At 41.4% G+C, this 19,966-nt stretch overlaps 1 protein-coding gene across 4 annotated transcripts in view; it reads left to right on the forward strand.

The window, feature by feature from the left end:
• Nucleotides 1–19,966, forward strand: part of TXNDC16 (thioredoxin domain containing 16) — a 66,105-nt gene that overhangs the window by 21,196 nt on the left and 24,943 nt on the right. For all 4 annotated transcript variants that reach the window (XM_081935739.1, XM_081935740.1, XM_081935741.1 and 1 more), the window contains 8 exons: nucleotides 51–207; nucleotides 4,732–4,898; nucleotides 6,401–6,461; nucleotides 7,623–7,782; nucleotides 9,920–10,066; nucleotides 13,006–13,065; nucleotides 16,083–16,251; nucleotides 17,152–17,276. In XM_081935739.1, coding sequence (XP_081791865.1) covers nucleotides 51–207; nucleotides 4,732–4,898; nucleotides 6,401–6,461; nucleotides 7,623–7,782; nucleotides 9,920–10,066; nucleotides 13,006–13,065; nucleotides 16,083–16,251; nucleotides 17,152–17,276 — 1,046 coding nt within the window. The remainder of the gene's footprint in view (nucleotides 1–50; nucleotides 208–4,731; nucleotides 4,899–6,400; nucleotides 6,462–7,622; nucleotides 7,783–9,919; nucleotides 10,067–13,005; nucleotides 13,066–16,082; nucleotides 16,252–17,151; nucleotides 17,277–19,966) is intronic.

Genomic DNA, 19,966 nt, shown 5'->3' on the forward strand with positions numbered 1-19,966 from the left:
GTGTCAAACAAAGCCAGCTCATTTTGGGGTTTGTGTTTTTCTACTTCCAGCAGTGAAGAGCCAGAGGTGCCGTCTTCAAAACTCTTCTTTTGCCATTGTAAAGTGGCCATGGATCCTGAACAGCCATGCCGCAGGACTCTGATGGAAGAGCCATTGACTACGTTAAGCATCCACAAGTTCCTGAAGCTGATGGGGGAACCTCTGGTGGTAGGTGAACGGCCATGACTCCTTTCTGACATTCCTCTTGTGTTCTGAATTCCCTTCAAAGTATATCAGGGCAGAGTTGCATCAGGTGGGGCTAGTGGAATCACGGCAAATGTTGAAGGAACTGAGGAAAATCCTATTAGCTTTTTTTTTTAAAAAAGAAAAAGGAAATTGAAAGTACGTGCAACACAGTAAGGAAGTCCTCAACTTACAACTGGCCACTTAGTGACCATTTGAAGTTACAATCCGATTATGACAGATACCTTCCCCAGCCCTGTTCTGACCCAGCTCCCCAAATACGACAAACCCTCTGAAGTGAACTCAAAGATTTCTTTAATTAGGCCTGCCGGCAGCCCCATTTCTCACTGCAGGCTAACAGGTCCAGCCGGCTGGAAGATGAATAGTTGTCTGCCACATTTATTCATCTCTGCCCCCCTGCCTTTTATCCCCAGAGGGTGGGGCTTCACTAGCAGCGGTGGCTCTTCCTTCCCAGGGATCAGCCCACGGATTTCCAACTGCTCTCCTCTCCTCTGCCTTCTGCGCATCCATACATCAGACATTGGGCCCAGCTGTTCGTCTTCTTCCTCATCAGCCACTTCCAGACCTGGGGGCTGTTGACTCTCCATCTGAGGGCTGACGGATGGCCCAGACTCCTCCTCTGCCTCTCTCTCTTTGTCAGCTCCACTCCCTCTTCCCCTTCGGAGCTCTCAGGTTGCCTTGATGCTGACCCTGTCTCCTCCTCCTCTGATTCGGCTGCTGGAGAGGCCGGTGGCTGACAGGCCACAATGCTCCCTGTGGTTAAGTGACAGCACTTTGGGCACTCAGTAATATGCCCACATTTTTGGACATTTGCAGCGTTTCGTGGTTGCGGGACTGCATTTTATGACGGTTTTGCCAAAAACTGGAAGTTACTTCCAGTTTTTAGCAAAGGTGCACCAGAGCGAACCATGGCTTTGCTTAACAACTGCTGTGCTCATTTTATGACTGTCGTGTTTGCTTAATGACCACTGAGCACAAGGTAATAAAATGGTGTCGGCCACTTGACTGATGTGCTTTACAATCATGACGATATATGATCATAACGGGCAGGGCTCCATTATGGTCCTATGTCAAGGACTTCACTGTAGTTGTTTTTAGCCCACATTGCAGGTATAGAAGTAAATACATATATGCTGTTGCCTACATCGTTCCTAGTGTTTTGAAGCTGAGGAAAGCAAAACAAAGCACCGGTTGTCATTGGGACAATTATTCTGTGGTTATACATAGAAAAGGAGCTTTGTTGAGTTTTATCACTGAGCAGAATCAACTGATGTTTTACGCTATCTGTGCATGTAATGTTATTATCCGACCTCTCATAGCAAGGCATGATCAAGGAAGCAAGACAGACAGGCTTCTAAAATGTCATCATTTGTGGTAGAAAGCAGAATTAGGCCATGGAAAGAAAAATCCACCTGGTTCAGTTTCAAGCTGGGAGAAGAAGCAGCTGGAAATAACATGGAGGCTGTTTGGGAAGTTGGTTTATTGAACAGAACCACAAAGACAGTGTGCAGCTCTGGGTCAGCTGAACGAAGAGTTGACTGAGTGGATGGATCTTTATAGGTTTCTGGTGACATTGAAGTTTTAACTGTTCTGGGAGGTGGTGCAATGAAGAGGCTGGGCAATTCCTATTGTGGCTAATGGCTTTCGTCCTGTGTTGGATCTTGGGTGAGGAGCTGCTTTTAATCCTATCACTCTGATTTTGTAGCTATCAAACTTTGCTGCAAGCAGTTTCGAAATATCCTGTCTTGAATGGATTTCTGCCTGCAGGGTTTGCTTTGCTTATGGATAGAGCTATCTAGATACTCGTTTTCTTCTTTCAATAAACTCTATATCTCTTTTAAGTGCTGGCATCTGCTGTGGGCTATTAAGAAAGACTTTGGGCCTGCTTTCTGTCTTTAAGAGCATGTTTCTCCATTTCTCCTTTAGGGAAATAGAATATTCTGCCCTTTTAATATTTCCCAAAATATTTCATTCTTGTAGAAGGGGGGGAGGCTCCCACAATGCAAACTGCAATAGGAACCTCTAATCTCGTGATGGTGAACACGCGGAGCCATCTCTGAGGGCACGCGAGGCATTGCCCTGTCAGCTCCAGCGCACATGTGCCCGCTGGCCATCTGATTTTCAGCCTTGATTTTCGGCTGTTTTTCGCCCTACGGAAGCTCCAGGGAAGCCACCTGAAGCCTCCAGAAGGTGAAAAGCCACACAACACGCAAACCTGAAGTCCGTTCCTGAACTTCCGGTTTGCGCGTTTGGCTGTTTTTCGCCCTCCAGTGGCTTCAGGGAGGCCGCCTGAAGCCTCCAGAGGGCGAAAAACAGCCCCATGGGCAACCCAGAAGTCCATTCCCAAACTTCCGGTTTGCATGTTGGGCCATTTTTCACCCTCCCCAGGCTTCTAGAAAGCCTCTGCAGCCTGGGGAGAGTGAAAAACGGACCTACTGGACCCACCAGAAGTCGGAAAATGAGCTGTTTCTGGCCTCCAGAGGGCCTCTGGGGAGGCGGGGGAGGCCATTTTTGCTTTCCCCAGGCTCCAAGAAAGGGGGTGGTGGTGCCACATGCACATGGGTCACAGGGCAGGGGGGGCATTAAATTATGGGGGTGGGCACGTGAGTGTGTGCGATAGCGCGTGCTTTTGGCACTTGAGATGAAAAAGTTTCGCCATCGCTGCTCTAGTCCCTTGTTTCAATTTCAGTCTTTCCCTAAGTAATAGCAAATTGGATTGAGATAAACTACTAATTTACCCCATTCCGTCTTTGAATTGTTAATGGCTGGCATTCTTCCTAATTCTTTCTCAACCTCCTCACAATCTTTCCCAATTACTGATAAATAATATTTTAATTGTTTATAATTAGCTGATCTTCTAAGTGAATGAACATAATCCCTTCCCAATGACAAAAGGTACAATGAAAGTATAAGTAAGAAGAAGAAATAAAAGCTTATCATCATCTGAAATAATACTCATGATGCTTTAAAGTATAATTATTCATTCCCTAAATTGACATTATTATGGCTAATACATCCCGGATAATTGAGAAAGTGAAAAAATACCTAAAAGAAATCAGTAAGTGCTTCATTGATTATAAAAAGACTTCCAATTGTGTCGATTGCATCAAGCTATCGAATGTGCTTGCAAAAATAGGAATCCCAGAATATCTCACTGTCCACCTGCAAAACTTATATACAGGTTAGGAAGCCATGGTATGGACAGAACATGGCAAGCTAGATTGGTTCTAGGTGGGCAAAGGAATGAGACAAGGCTGTATACTCTCCCTTTATTTATTCAATAGATAAATAGGTAGGTAGGTAGATAAGATATGATAAAATAGATTAGAAAGATTAGATCAGGGGTTGGCAACCTTAAACACTCAAAGAGCCACAAAGGTCCTAAATGGAACCCCCCCCGTTCAATTCTGGAGCCGACCGGAAGTCCAGTTCACCACCATAGAGTCTCCTCCTAGTGTGGTGTCCCTTTTCCTCTGCTGACTGGAAGTCTGGTTCCCCCATCATAGAGTCTCCTCCTAGCATGGCACCCTTTTTCCTCTACCTGTCCTAACCGAAAGCCCTATCAATTGTGGAGCCGACCAGCAACAGGGAGCCGCAGCAGAGGGATGAAAGAGCCACATGCGGCTCCAGAACCGCAGGTTGCTGACCCCTGGATTAGATAGGTAGGTAGGTAGGTAGGTAGGTAGGTAGGTAGGTAGATACATAGATAGATAGATAGATACATACATAGATACATAGATACATAGATATACACACACACTTCATTTAGTGACCACTCAAAGTTGCAACAAAACTGAAAAAAGTGACTTATGACTATTTTTCACAGTTATGACCATTGCAGCATCCCTGTGGTTATATGATCAAAATTTGGGTGTTTGGCAACTGGTTCTTATTTATGATGGTTGCAATGTCCCGGGGTCATGTGGTCACCTCTGGAGACCTTCTGACAAGCAAAGTCAATGGGAAATCAGATTCACTTAACAACCATGTTGGATGCTATTTGGAACTCTGACATCCAGCCTATATGCTAAAATTTCTACCTTTTTCTTTAAATAGTGGAATAAAATCATATTTTTGCCACATCAATGAGTAGCAGACCAAGGTCCAAAATAATACAGTATCTTTTATTTATTTATTTATTTATTTATTTATTTATTTATTTATTTATTTATTTATTTATTTATTTATTTATTTATTTATTTATTTATTTATTTATTTATTTATTTATTATTTAATGAATTGAATTGAATTGAATTGAATTGATATCACCACCTATTCACACATGGTGACTCAAGGCAGCTGGCAGAACTTTTCAGGAAAAAAAGTCTTGGCAAGGGAAGATACTTATTAGAAACTATCCACATAAAAAGCACTGCTATTGTGGTGGAGTTTGTCCTGCCCATTTATTTTTCTTCTGTGTCACATCTATTTGATGGTCCCCCTGCAGTACCACTCAGCTGATCTTTTATGCTGGCGTTTCTTCTCCAGGTGAAGGTTGCAGAAGATCCCGAAAAGATTTCAACTACTCATCTCCAGCTTGGCCTACCTCTGATTTTCATTCTGAGCCAGGAAGAGACCTTGGAAGCGGACAAGAGGATTGCTGAATCTGTAGCCTGGCAGTTGCTGGGGAAAGCAGGAGTTCTCCTTTTGTCAAGGTCCTTTGGAATTAAAAAGTGGGGAGGCAGAAGAGAGGGGAGAACTTATCTCACCATTGTTCTTATCTCACTGTAATTCTTGAGGTTGAAAATTTCCAAAGATTCACAGCAAGGGTCAGGGGCATCTGCACGGGGCCCCAAAAATCATGGAGGCATATCTATGGAGATTTTCAGTCATCCATGCCATGGTTATCCCAAAGCATTCTCAAAAAGCAACTGGACTTTGTTTTACCTCAAAGACGTTTTGCTTCTCATCTAAAATGCATGGAAAGAAGCTTCTTCCAAAATGGAAGAAGTTTCTTCTAAAATGGAAGCAGCTCTTGGATGAGAAGTGAAACATCATTAAGGAAAAACAAAGTCCAGTTGCCTTTTGAAAATGTACCTTTGGGACAACCATGACCTGGATGATTGAGGATCTCCATAGACTTGCGTCCATGATGGACTCAGGCAAATGCTACTGCATAGTTGAAGCACCAATTAAATTGAAGCTCCAGTTAAAGCTGCTCATTAAAAGGGGGAGGCTGTTTATGTGCATCCCACACACATGTAATAAGAATTTGAGCTTTGATTGTGACTGCCCATCTTGATAGTTTCGACCACCAACTTTTCCAACCTCCAAAGATATCCCTTGGAAGATTTAGAACAGGGTCTAAGGTTGAAGTCTATCCTTTTGCTTTGGACAATGTTTCTCAACCTTAGCAACTTTTAAGTTGTGTGAACTTCAACTCTCAGAATCTACACATCTTAAAGTTGCCAAGGCTAAAAAAAGGCTTAAGAAATTAACTGGGTGCCTGAATCTTAATTGCATCCCTAGCCAAACGGATGTCTGCAAGAAATGTTTGATTGCAGTTCTCATTCCTAGCAAATAGGGTTGATTTGACTGAAACAGGCTATAGGTGAGACAGGGAGATGGACTGGAAGACTTGCTAAGTCCCTTTCACCTCTATGCTTCTATGTCTAATTAGGACAAAAAGAAGTTGCATTTCATGAATTTTAATAAACTGGTTAATACTTTGGCTGCATTTGTAGATCACTTTCTCCCTTATATCTATAAACATGGATAATAGCAACAGCACTTAGATTTTTATATCACTTTACAGTGCTTTTTACAGCCCTGTCTAAGAGTCAGCCTATTGCCCCCAACAATATGGGTCCTCATTTTAACCCACCTCGGAAGGATGGAAGGCTGAGTCAACCTTGAGCCTGATGGGATTCAAACTGCCAAATTGCAGGCAGCTGGTGATCAGCAGAAGTATCCTGCAGTACTGCATTCTAACCACTGCCACTGTGGCTCAGCACATGGGGCAAAAGATGTTTCATTTAATCTCTCTGAGATGCTAATTGTTTTTCATGGAGCATTTGTTTTTATACAAAGAAGTTTTGAATAATTTGAACCCAAACCTGTGGTCTGAATACAATATTTCTCACTTATCTCTCTGAAACTGTTACAAAAATCTAATTCTCTACTGTAATTCATAACTTAAATTCTTATATCTTCAAAGGAATTCTGTTGGTCTGGATGTTTCTTCCCGATATAATGTGGCTATCAAGACAGTTGAGGAGGTAAGTGGTCATAGCCGTTATTTCGGACTGACTTTTTAATTTATTGTGCAATCCTAGGCTTGTCTGCGGGAAAGGAAATGCTCCTGATTACTTCCAGAATTATGCACATACAATTTGCTGTTTTAGCTGTTCTGTGCTATAGAGTGTATAACAGTAATGCATTTTTTATTGGCGATGATAACCTTGGAATATTTCCAGACAGCTCTTAACAATGTCAGTCAAAATGCATCTGAGAGATAGAGATTTGATCCGAAGATCAATATTCAATAATAGAAACCCCATTTGTTTATAAGGACTATAATAATTCCCATGCCTTACTTCAGCACCCTTCTGAGTTTGTGGTGTGTTGAACAATTGAGTTACCAGTTGAAACCTGGACTGTCCCATACAGAATGCACAGGTACAGTATAGGTGGTACCGTGCTCAATAGTAGTAACTGTGAAAGGGATCTTGGAGTTCTAGTGGACAACCATTTAAATATGAGCCAGCAGTGTGCAGCAGCTGCCAAAAAAGCCAACACAGTTCTAGGCTGCATCAACAGAGGGATAGAATCAAGATCACGTGAAGTGTTAATACCACTTTATAATGCCTTGGTAAGGCCACACTTGGAATACTGCATTCAGTTCTGATCGCCACGATGTAAAAAAGATGTGGAGACTCTAGAAAGAGTGCAGAGAAGAGCAACAAAGATGATTAGGGGACTGGAGACTAAAACATATGAAGAACGGTTGCAGGAACTAGGTATGTCTAGCTTAAGAGAAAGAAGGACTAGGGGAGACATGATAGCAGTGTTCCAATATCTCAGGGGTTGCCACAAAGAAGAGGGAGTCAAACTATTCTTCAAAGCACCTGAGGGTAGGACAAGAAGCAATGGGTGGAAACTAATCAAGGACAGAAGCAACTTAGAACTGAGGAGAAATTTCCTGACAGTTAGAACAATTAATCAGTGGAACAGCTTGCCTCCAGAAGTTGTGAATGCCCCAACACTGGAAGTCTTTAAGAAGATGTTGGATAGCCATTTGTCTGGAACGGTGTAGGGTTTCCTGCCTAGGCAGGGGGTTGGACTAGAAGACCTCCAAGGTCCCTTCCAACTCTGCTATTGTATTGTATTGTATTGTATCCTATTTTGGGCCACATTTTTGGATATTTGCATTTCTGCAGGATACGCCTGTTAAATACCTCACATTGAAAGATGCAGATGAAATCGTAGCATTGGTGAGAAATGGCGAGCAGAGCAAAGCTAGTCTGGATAATAAGGCAGAAGAGGTTTATGAAGAGGAGGAGGAAGAGGAGGGAGTGGAGAATGAGAACAATGAACAAGGTAATTAAGATTCCTCAGAAATGTCTTTGACCTGTTAAGTTTTCACAAATTTGTTTCTTTGCTTTCCAATTGAAAGAATGATTAAAAAAACATTCTTCTCACTAGCTAGTCTGATATACATTTCATTGAGGGGTCTTTGGTGTTCTCTGATAAGGTTGCTTTCTTGCAGATGTTTCATTACCCAAACTAGGTATATCATCTGCATGTTAAAGATCATCTGATGTCATCTGCTAGCACTGATGATGTTACCTAGTTTGGGTATTGAAGCATCTGCAAGAAAACAGCCGAGCTCAGAGAGCACCAGGGACCCCTCATTTCAACCCTGAGCTACAAATACTCTCCTTCATTGGCAACACATATCATTGCCATCCTTCTATAGCTTGATAGTTGAACTAACATACTCCAAATGCTGGTTTTGACCAAAAAAAAGTCTTTCCTGCTAGCCTGCATGGATTCCATATTCACCAGAGATAAGCAAATTATTTGCACAATTGTTGGTTTCTACATATTATTGTATATTGGCCCAGCTAGAGGGCAGCATATAACCAATCTTGGCTGGTTGCTAAAAGCTAACCGAGGCTGATACTGGCATCAGAGGCCACCAGCACTGGCAGTGCCCTTGCTGGAAAGCAATTTCCAAATCATTTATTCCCCAGAATTCCCTTGAATTCTTCATAGGGCTTGGAGATGAAAATAGACATGGTAAGTGACTGCTGGCTAGTTCTTTGTTAATAAACAACTGCCTTTGTTGCATTGGCAGTGCAAAAACATGTTGTTGGTTTTTTTTTACTCTGGGTTCATAGTATCCTGCAGGGAAGGAGGATGTTAGGGAGCAAATTCAGCAGATTGCCTTCTAGAAAATGGACATTTTATGACAGGGCCATTTTGTGTCTACAAAGCATTTCCCCAGACAGTAGTTTTGAGCATACAGCCTACATGCTTACTTATCCCAAAAGATTGTGGAGGCTCTTTTGTCCCTCTTAAGTAGCCCAACTGGATTCTCAAAACTTTAGCAAGAGGGAAGGCAATCATCTCATGATCTCTTAACTTCTGATATTCCTCCTTTTTAATAATTCTTGACTATTCTTTGAGCCACGTCCTTTCTTTTACTATAGTCTTAAAGAGGCTTTCGTACTGGGCAGTCTTTTGTCTCTGATTTTGCTGACGAAAGTCCAGTGGCCTCTTTTCAGCTTGGCTGACCAAAAGTTAAAGGTCAGAGATTGGCATTGCTCTACTTTTCAGGATTCAGAGGAATCCTATTGCTGTTCCCCAAAGTTGCCATTCTTTTTCTTTCTGTGACCCCCTTTCTTTTTTTGGAAGATCTCTTTGAATAATCAAGTGGCGACAAAAGCAGGGACAAGGAGCAGTCTTGCCCATTTGTGTTGCCTTTTCCTGCTAGGCCCAAATCATAGAGTTGAACTACTGTTCCCTAGGAGGAGGGCTAGTGTCAGAGTTTGGCAGCTTGACTAGTATTATGTGATAAACCCAGGAGCAATAACACAGCACACACAGCCTTAAGACAATTAACAGTGGTTTATCTACAAATATATACAGGCAAACACATGCAGGAGATAAAATCCCTTACCATTCACTACAGACACAAGGAGAGAACTGAATACACGCAGAGAGAGAGAAAATCCCTCTAATTGCCACCTATATATAAACTCCTCTTAAAACAGTAAATGACTTGTGTGGACCCCACCAGAGTCTTAAAGAGACAATACCATAGCTGCAATAAATCAACCTCATTGCATCAGCCACATTGCATTAGCTTACTGATTACAGCTTACAACTTTACATCAGCTGGCAGCTATTAAATCCTCAGTACCTTGACATAAGGGATGCTGGGAGTTAAATTCAACAATATCCAGGCAACCCCAACCTCAAGAAGGAAGAGGCAATGGTGGTTATGGTGAAGAACAAGAGGCAGGGCTGTTTGGGAGGAAGTAGATTATGAATTTCGTACTAAGAAACCTACAAAACCTGAAGCAAGTGACGGCTGCCCAGAAGACAAGTTTCATTTTTCATTTCCTGCACCATTTTTCCCCCCTCGGGGTGCATTCAGACCAATGATAATATAAGCACCGTTTCTCCACTCCGTCCCTCTTGTAAATTAGAATGTGCATCTGGTTTGCAGAAATTCAGGACGATGAGGTGGTGGAATCAGCTGTCAGAGATCGGAAGCGTGAACTCCCCCTGGAACACATCCATACCCTGACAGAAGAATCCTTCCTCTCAATTCTGGCAGAGACCAACCACACAGCAGTGCTCTTCTACGCCAGCTGTAAGTCATACGTTGCAAGGTGTTGTGCAGTGTGGTTTTGATGCCTTCTGTTGGCTGTAGTGCTCTTTAGAATTTAAGCTTTTTTAAAGTGTTTAGGTTGCTTGCTTTTCCATTGCAAGTTTGTGGGGCTGTTGTGGCATTATCGGAGCACATTGATATACAACGCCCATGATTCATGCTCTTGTGAGATGGGCGGTCATACAAATAAGGTAGGTGAAGCTGTTTGTGATGGATGTGATGTGTTCCAGGAGAACCAGTGGAGGAGAGTTTCGGCAATACTTTTTCAGGAACGAGGCAGTAAATCTTACAAGAGAAACACCCAGATCAAGATACTGTACAGTCCTCAGCTGGTGGGAGAAATGCATGGTAGCCACACCCTAGAATCTCCCAGGCTATACCTAGTAGGTTAGAAAGTTATAGCTTTAGTTTAGCAAGATTCTGTCTGCCAGGTATGAGCAAATACAGGATTGGACCCTACTGGTTTCATTGGGTCAACTTTGGGCTTGGGCATGACACAGTTCTTCATAATTGTGCTGGAAACCTCTGGTAGAAAGCCCAAATTAGAGCAGGATTTCACTTCCAAAAGAGGAGAATCAGTATAGAGTGAGTGTTAAGATATTGGATTACAATTGGGGAAACCCAGTTTCGCATCTACCTTCGGATAGGGGAGTTTGCCAGGTGACCCTGCATCAATCACTATCTTTGAACCCATCTACCATGAAGACTTGCTGTTGGAAAACTTGGAAGTGCTATGAATGCTCAGTGTTCAGCTCTTGGATGAAGATGGGATATAAACCTGTCAAATAAATAATAATAATAAATATTTGAAAGCGTTTAAATGAAGAACAGTAATCTGCAGAATATAAATTGGTTATGAAACCTTTTATGTTCATTGGCGGTTATCTCCAAAAGACTATGTCCTGTGGTACAATAAGAGGAAAGGCTTTATAGAAACATATGTGGATAATTTCAGGGAAACAGGATGCTGAGTTTATTGGAACTTTATTAGGATCCAGCAGGGTCTTTGTTTACATGAGGCTGATCCTGCCTTTCAGTCCAAAAGAATCCCAGAAGTGTTATAAAATAGATAAAATACAAGTGTATTGGCCCTATCTCCTGGCATTGCTCTTGGGTTACATATCCTTCCATCCATCCTGCCTCATTCCACCAAAATACGTTTTTATGAGCTCTTTGCTGCAGTTCCAGTCTTATGAGTACTGGCAATTGGGCAATCTTCTAGTTGAGTTGCATGTTCTGTTCTGATTAGTTGGGCTCCTGACTCTCTCAGGACAAAACAGCAGAAGCCAAAGACAAGCCTGTTCATTGATTGAAAATGTACCCTGTTTTACTATTAAAGAGAACTAATTTTAAAAAGGAAAAAAACAACATAACATAACATTAAAATTAATTAAGAAATAAAAATTGGACAAAAATATATTCTCTGAAAATGGACAAGGCAAGAAACAAATGCATATCCTGAGAGAATTAATTTCGTAGCTTGGTTTAACCATCAGGAATAGGTCCTCTTTGATATACCAAAGTGGAGAATGGAGGAGAACCACCAAAAAATGGTGCCCCCCCCACTCCAAAACTTTATAGCCACTCCAGAAGGATAATGTGATTGATGGTATAAGTCAGCCCTCTGAGGTAAAGCAGAATAAGAAATCAAAGCTATGCATGCTAAAAGAACGTTTATAAAATGTTATAGTACCAATAGCACTTAGATTTATATACCACTTCACGGTGCTTTATAGCCCTCTTTACAGAGTCAGCATATTGCCCCCGACAGTTTGGGTCCTCATTTTACCGACCTTAGCAGTCAACTGAGTTGCCAAGGCTGAGTCAATTTTGAGCCTGGTGAGAGTCGAACTGCCAAATTGCAGGCATCCGGCAGTCAGCAAAAATAGCCTGCAGTACTGCACTCTAACCACTGCGCCCATGAGGCTTACAGTAACAAGAGTCTTGCAAGTCTGAATGTCCTTCACCTTTCTCCCCTTTTAGCTTTGTGAGATATACTGTACTATATTGTATCATTCATTCATTCATTCATTCATTCATTCATTCATTCATTCATTCATTCATTCATTCATTCATTCCCCACCTTTATTATAATCATAAATAACTCACAGCCACCAACATACCTGCTACTCCTCCCTCTTCCTATTTTCCCCACAGCAAGAAGAACCCTATGAGATCAGTTGGACTGAGAGAGAATGGCCCAAAGTCATCCAGCTGGCTTTCATACATAAGCCAGTACTAGAACTCACTGTCACCTGGCGTTTCATCCCTCAGAGTTCTTTAGGAGAACCAAGGTGCAACTTGAGATCTGTGCACATGGAGAAGCCAGATAAAAGTTATCAATCCATAGTCTCACCTATCTGCCCATTCCAGCCAGTGGCTAAGACCTTAGTTGAATTGCCTATCAGATCTTCAGGGAAAATCCCAGACCTCTTAATGGAACCTAACTGGGTCCATCAGTCTAGGTGTTTGGGTTTTAGAGCTATATAATTTGTCCATTAGCTATTTAAGGCTTTGGGGATTAAGAGGTAACGGTAAATGTTCCCCTTGCATATATGTGCTAGTCGTTCCCGACTCTAGGGGGCGGTGCTCATCTCCGTTTCAAAGCGAAGAGCCAGCACTGTCCCAAGATGTCTCTGTGGTCATGTGGCCGACATAACTAAACGCCGACGGTGCATGGAACGCTGTTACTTTCCCACCAAAGGTGGTCCCTATTTTTCTACTTGCATTTTTATGTGCTTTTAAACTGCTAGGTTGGCAGAATCTGGGACAAGTAACGGGAGCTCACTGAATACTTTGTCTTGTATAAAACATGTTGTCAAAGGTTTCTTTTAGTATTCCTTCATGTCTTGAGTTTTGACAGACTCCACATGCTCTGGTATCTGAAAAATACTGGGTTACTTTTCCTGTCCTCATTACAGGGGAAGCTGTCTCTCTGGTGGTAATGCAGTCTTTCCTTGAAGTTGCTGCTCAGTTGAAAGGTATGGCTCAGTCAATATGGTTGCTGTGGGCTGTTTTCTTTACATTTCATTTAATCCAAGGTCTTTGTTTCAAATGACTGATTCAGTGTAAAGTTACTCTTAATAATGGCAAAGCTGATGATGCCTAGTGGCAGAAAGGGAAAAGCAGATAGAGCTATAGAATCCCAAAGAAATATTTGTCCAACTTTTGCTTGAAAGCCTCCCATAAAGAAAAACACGTCACATTTCTGCCTTTCCCAGTTTGATGTCATTCCAATGCTTTGAGAGAATACCATCATGTCAGGGTTCCAAATAGCATCTAAAAATAAATCATAGTCCAAGGCAGAGTATTGCTCAAAGTTCCAATTTATTAAGAGAGTCATGTTGGCACATCTGGGAAAACCCGAATCTGAAAGCTTCCTGGTTTTCCCCACCCAGTTGAAAGATCACGATCTTGCAAGATCACAAGTCCATCACATGGTCCAATCTTCCACTGCCATGCTGGCAGTTCCACCCATCCAATTCCGGTCAGGTGCAGAGGTGCAGAGACCTTGGTTTTCTAGAAAGAATTTTGTTATGGCTACATAGCATCTAACTCTGTACAATCCCCCCCTCCCATTTTCCCACAATAGAAAAGGCATAGTAGAATAATAGAAATAGTGTGGCAGGCCAAAGACCCAAAAGGAAAGATGGCTGCAGGCTTGACACATCACTTGCTAACGTAGAATGTAAAGGTCTGGAAAAAATGGGGGAAAATAATGAAGGTGGCACTTTTTTAAACAAACAGAAATATTATGAAATATTTCCAGTTGTATTTATTCCTATTTTTTGTATATTTTATACATAACATGTTTACAAATAGTCTGTTTACAAATAGGTTGGCTGGGAATTCTGACAGTCACAATCAAAGACATCTTCAGTCTTATCAAAGATGGTTTAGTCTTCAGGAACGACTTCCTTTTGGATTTGTTAAACAATAGTGGGTCATTTTCTGAATGAGTGTGTTTATATTATTTACTTCTCAGAATTCCACTGTCTACTTTTTACATTCCCGGCAGACTTTGACGTCACTAGATGGAATTATAATGCACAGCTGAGAGTATGTCCTACATACTACTCTTTGACAATAGGCAGAGAAGCAGCAAGTAAACCAGCTGCATACGGATACCCTGCCAACTCATTCGCTTAAAAAGCTGGACACAATAAACAGATGTGTGATCTGTTGCACTCAGCTGACCAATTTTACTTTTGAATGCAGCTGCAGCAGGAAAGGAGGGTTGGTAGGAGGCTTGGTCTCTTTTAAGGTATCCAGGAATCTAAAAGAGAAGAAATAGTAAAGCACCCACTTACAAATACAGAATGACCAATGTTTAGGTGACATTTTTGCTTAGGACAGTGGTTTTCAACCTGTGGGTCGGGACCCCTTTGGGGGTCAAACGATTCTTTCATAGGGGTCGCCTAAGGCCATTGGAAAACACATATTTTCGATGGTCTTAGGAACCGAGACACCAATTTTATGGTTGGGGGTCACCACAACATGAGGAACTGTATTAAAGGGTCACGGCATTGGGAAGGTTGAGAACCACTGGTTTAGGAAGATAATCTGAACTACAACTTTATCTACTAGGATGGTTGCTAAAGTATCTGGCAAATGCCAAGGGGCACTTCTACAAATGCATCAAAATCTAATGTACTTTAATTTAAGCCACTTAAGAGATTGATCTGCCTTGTTTTAAATGTAAAGGCATATGTCTCCCCATGTGTCTTTATGTTTATTCCAGTATTTTACATGGATTTATAATGACTCCTTTTTCCTGGCATTAAATACTTTTGGCCAGGCTGGAAAAACAGCCATGCTACTGCTGAGTGATTTATAATAATGTAAATCAACTTTCCAGTAGGCTTGACTATTGATTCGAAGAGTGGCATTTTTAAAAAGATTGTAGTTTTAAATTTACTCAGTGGCTAGTCCTAGAATCTGTTATTAATTCTTGGGCTAAGCCTTAGAACAAATCAATACTTAAAACAATAAAGAATTGCCTTTGGCAGAATATACTTCCTAAATTCCTATGCAGTTGCAGTTATTTCTTTTCTACCAAAGGCTGGCAGTCTTTGTTTCCCAGCCGCCATTACTTGATTTCAAATGATTGTCCAGCATGCCAAATCAGTCAGTCGGTCGGTCAGTCAGTCTCTTTTGAAGTCACCAAGAAATTTCTGTAATCGTTTCCCAAAATCCATGAGGCCTTGTGAAAGAATGGCAGAAAAATACCTCATGATCTCATGCAAGCATAGCAAAATCTCATGGTAACATAAAACATAGAATAATAAGAGTTGAAAAGGACCTCAGAGGTCTACTAGTCCAACCCCCTGCTTGAGCAGGAGGCCCTATATCTGTGATGGCAAACCTATGGCACATGTGCCCAAAGTGGCACACGAAGTCATGTCACCTGGCATGCACGGCCTTGCCTGTTTGCCTTCTGGGGCAAATGCGCATGTGATGATCAGCTGTCCTTCACCAGCGCAGCAGTGCCGAAAACTGGTGTGCACATGCGCACCAGCCATCTGATTGTCGGGTGTGTATGCTCACCAGAACCCAGACATTCAGAGTAAACTAAAGTATTTTACAATATGTAATAATACGTAACAATATGTAGAATTTGGTACCAGTAGTCATGGCAGTGAACCAAAATACTACTGACTGTATGATCTTCCAGGTTTAATTGTAGCACATGTGAAACAGTTATTAAAGAGTAACAGCAGGAAAGAGCCGCTGTCTTCATACCTTTCTCATGGATGGTCTTTGATCTGATTCAGCAAAATTCCTGTGATATTCCAACCAACATGTTTATTTTTGATGTATCAGAAAATCAGCTGAAGAATCAGTGAATCAAAACGAGAGCAATTCTCCATAGAACAAAAGTAGTTGATGGAGTAGGTTCTAAGATTTTTTTAAAAAAAAGTTTAATGAATTTTACACAAAGAGCCAGAAACATTTGTATCACTGTCCTTTTGTTGTTTCTTCCAAACATTTTCTCTAGGGACTCCTGAGATTTCACTTGCAAGGGTAAACTGCTGGGATTGGCCACACCTTTGCTTGCGGGAAAATGTCACCCTATTTCCTATCATGAAGATGTATACAAAAGAGGGGGCAGGACTGGCTTACTCTGGGATGTGGGAGACCAAAGAGATGATGAAGTTCATTGAATTGTAAGTATTATGTTGCTGGTTAAGAGCCACTTTTAGGGCAAATGTTCTAGATTCTGGTGTCCTCTGGATGTCTTTGGACTTAAACTCTCATTATCTCCAGATTATATAAGGAAAATCATGGAATAGACCAAACATGGGAAGAAATTGAAAGGACGTGGATCAGTGGTGGGTTGCCAATGTTTTTATTACCGTTTCGTGCTAGTTAGCGTGCCGCTTCCGCGCATGCGCAGAAGCATCTGGGTGGATGGGAGGAGCCTCCCGCCCCCACTACAACCGGTTCAGCCAAACCAGAAGCAACCCACTACTGATGTGGATAACCCTTGAAGGAAGAACTGGCTAGGAAGTAGTTGAGAAATGTGAGATTCAAACTGTTGCATTTTGGGGGGTGGTTGGTTCTTTCTTACATTTGTATCTCACACTTTTTCCCAAGACTTCAATGTGGACCCCTAAATTGCACCCACATAATAACAGTCCTGTGAGGAAGTAGATGTAGCAGTAATGTAGGCTCAATGCCACCGAGAGAGCTTTATGTTTAAGTGGAAAGTCAAACCTGAATTTCCTTGACCCAAACTTCGCACCTTAAATACTGCGTTATGTGGGCTTTCAGTACGAAGAATTCAGAAAGCCTGAATCTGAGGTAGCTTTGCCTCTGCATTTCACAGCTGAAGCTGAAGCAAACATAAAGTTTACATGTGCCATTCAGATTAGATAAAAGAACAAGATGTGCAGTCATACATTTCTCCATGACACTCTGAAATTGTTTTGGAAAATTGCTGAAGATGTGGGAGATGCTGCAAATGGAGTTGTCCTGCACCTAGGAAACAATTCTGTGAAAGCAAAATAAAATAAAACTGTCCCTTGTAAATCGCCCTGAAGTCTGGTTTCAATTTACATCTTTAGAAGCAGAAATTCTTCCCCAGTGAGATTGACGACGCCTGAAGAAATAGAAGAATATTTAAGTGACAAAACCTCATCACATTGCCCGGTTTCTGTACTGGGAATATTTGACTCAAGCATGAGTGAAGGTAAATCCATTGCTTTGTTATTTCAAACATTATTGCAAAACACAATGTAACTGAAAGTAATAATATTTTGTAATGCCTTGTGATCGTAGAATAAAATTTATGTTGGGATCTTTCACAACAACCCACTAGACAGGGCACTGGCTGTATTACACAAGATTATTGCTTCACTTTGGGAGCCAAATTCAGGGGCGGGGAATGATTTTTTTTCTCCCTTATAACACTAGAATTTGGATTGCCCAGGGAGATAAGAGGGCAGAGAATCAAAATGAATTAAATAGGTATGTAAACACTGCAGATAATTTTATTTGTTAGAAGCAAGCACTACATTTCTCTTTTTATCTCTCCTCTCTTTCACATAGACAAACACAAAATGCAGAAGTTATTTGGGATATATTGGAAAAATCCAGAAAGGATTGGGGGGGCAGATATCAGATGTTCTTTGCCCTGGAAAACCTGAAATTGCTTATGCTCCACTTTTTATTTTCTTGGGTTTTTTTTCCTGTTACTTCTCAGTATACAGGTTGACAACAGGTAGTCCTTGGGTTGCGAGAAGTGGGACAGGAAATTCTATCATTAAGCAATGCAGTTGGAAAGTGATGTCATGTGACTAGGCTGCTCAGCAACAGAAGCTTTGGCAGTCCCAATTGCAGCTGGTAAATGAAGACCATCGTAAATGACATGTGAAGATTTCATATGATCGCAACCTCTGACTTCTTACTGACTTTCCCATTGATTTTGCTTAGGGAAAGCCAGCAGGGAATGTCAGAATTCATGATCCTATGACTTTGGGGATATCACAATACCTGGAATTCTGAGGTTCTGTCCCCTCATTATAACTTTCAATTGTTTGTTGTAACCTGAGGACTACCTCTAAGGCATTCCTTCAACTTCTCCAACCTGATTCCATAAGAAGCATTGAAACGGCCGCTCCCAAAATTTGGAAGTATTTGGGTCCAGAAAATGGTTAATTTAGATTGAATTTAATTAAACTAAGATAAACTTAAATTATTATTCCCAAAGTATTTTATACTTTTCCCCTTCTGTCACATTAAAATTACAATTTAGAAGTAATTTTGGAAGGTTCCTTTCAACCACATCCCAGAACTGCATTATATGTTTTAATATCCCTGCTTTTTCAAATTTCACGTTTGCTGAGGCCAATAGGGGGCAGCAGCATATCTGTACTTGGCTCCAGATTCTGTTGCCTGTTGAATTGATGGCTGGGCGAAACACTGACTTTTTTATGGAGATAAACAAATCAGCTTCTGCAGGAAATTGAGTTGAGATTGTCAGATAATTACCAACAATTTGTTTTCATCGCTTTTGATAATGAACTTCAAAATTGTACTATATTTTTTATGTTATTAAGGGTGGCGCAAAGAAAGAAGAGAGAAAATTGATAAATAACTATTTCAGTTGTTCAAGACTCAGAGATTAACAGATAAACAGAGATAAACAGAAAGATCTAGAGTGTGTCAAAAAGCCCAAAGCCAAATGTTAAACTGATGGACTGATTGATTTAATACAAAGGGCTATTTTCCGAGCATAAGGCACTGTTATTACATGTCAAGCCAGTCCCTTCATTTAGCATAGGAAAATCTATCATGACTAGCATTTTTACAGTCCACAATCTGGCAGAAGGACCTTTATTACCAATTGTTTGCTTGATCCATTTTATTGACGAAATCTGGCTCTTGCTCCAAACTGCTCTTTGCAATCAGACTCTCATTCAGACAGTTGATCAGGGCTCATGGGGTCAGAGAGACCTGCCTTGCAAGCATCCCATCTCCTGTCAAAGTGATTCCAGAGGCAGCTGAGGGGGAGTAGCGTCTCCTTTGCTTCCTATTGTCTGTCCCCCATCTTAGGTAACCTCAGATGCAATGTTGGCCTGAGGTAAACGGTTGTCCAAGCAAAATGGTGCTTTTCCAATAGAAGCATGAGTGTTCCACAGCTACTGCCTACCCTTCAATCTTTCTTACATTTCTGAGGAGCATTTTGGAGCAATTGTTCTATAAGGTTTTGTTCACCTTTTAAGAAGAATGAATAGACACTGAATAATTAGGATAGGATAATTTTGGAAATTATATTCAGCCATTTGTCTGAAATGGTTTAGGGCAGGGGTGTCAAACTCGCGTCGTCACATGACCTATTGCGACTTTTCCCCCCTTTGCTAAACTGGGCATGTGCGTGGCTAGCGCATGACGCATCTGGCTTGCAGGCCGTGAATTTGACAACCCTGGTTTAGGGTCTCCTGCTTGAGCAGGAGTTTGGACTAAACACCTCCAAAGTCCCTTCCAGCTCTATTCTAATCCTTTTCTTTTATAGGAAAAGCCAAGAGCAATTGAATTTACTCATTGGTGTTTTCCAGAGATTTTGTAGCCCTGTATATTTTCCATTGTAAAGAGTTAAGAAGCTGTTAAAATCCAATCATATCCAATCATAATATGAAAACCAGATTCTCTAGAAGGGATTCCGGCACTGGCTGCTGATGCTGTCCATCTTTCAAGAGGGCCAATCTTTTGAGCCCTGAGGACTGCCTTATTGGTTAGATAATGACCAATCCTAGGGTAAAAGCTCAGTGGTAAGCCTACAAGTGCATCAGCAAGTAATGCAATTTGTACAATGAAAATTTCACACGGTACTCTTGTTAGTACAATTTTTGCACATTGGTGATTAAGTTTATATAAAGG

Source organism: Natrix helvetica, assembly GCF_964273705.1.
Source record: "Natrix helvetica genome assembly, chromosome: 1".
Classification (NCBI taxonomy): domain Eukaryota; kingdom Metazoa; phylum Chordata; class Lepidosauria; order Squamata; family Natricidae; genus Natrix; species Natrix helvetica.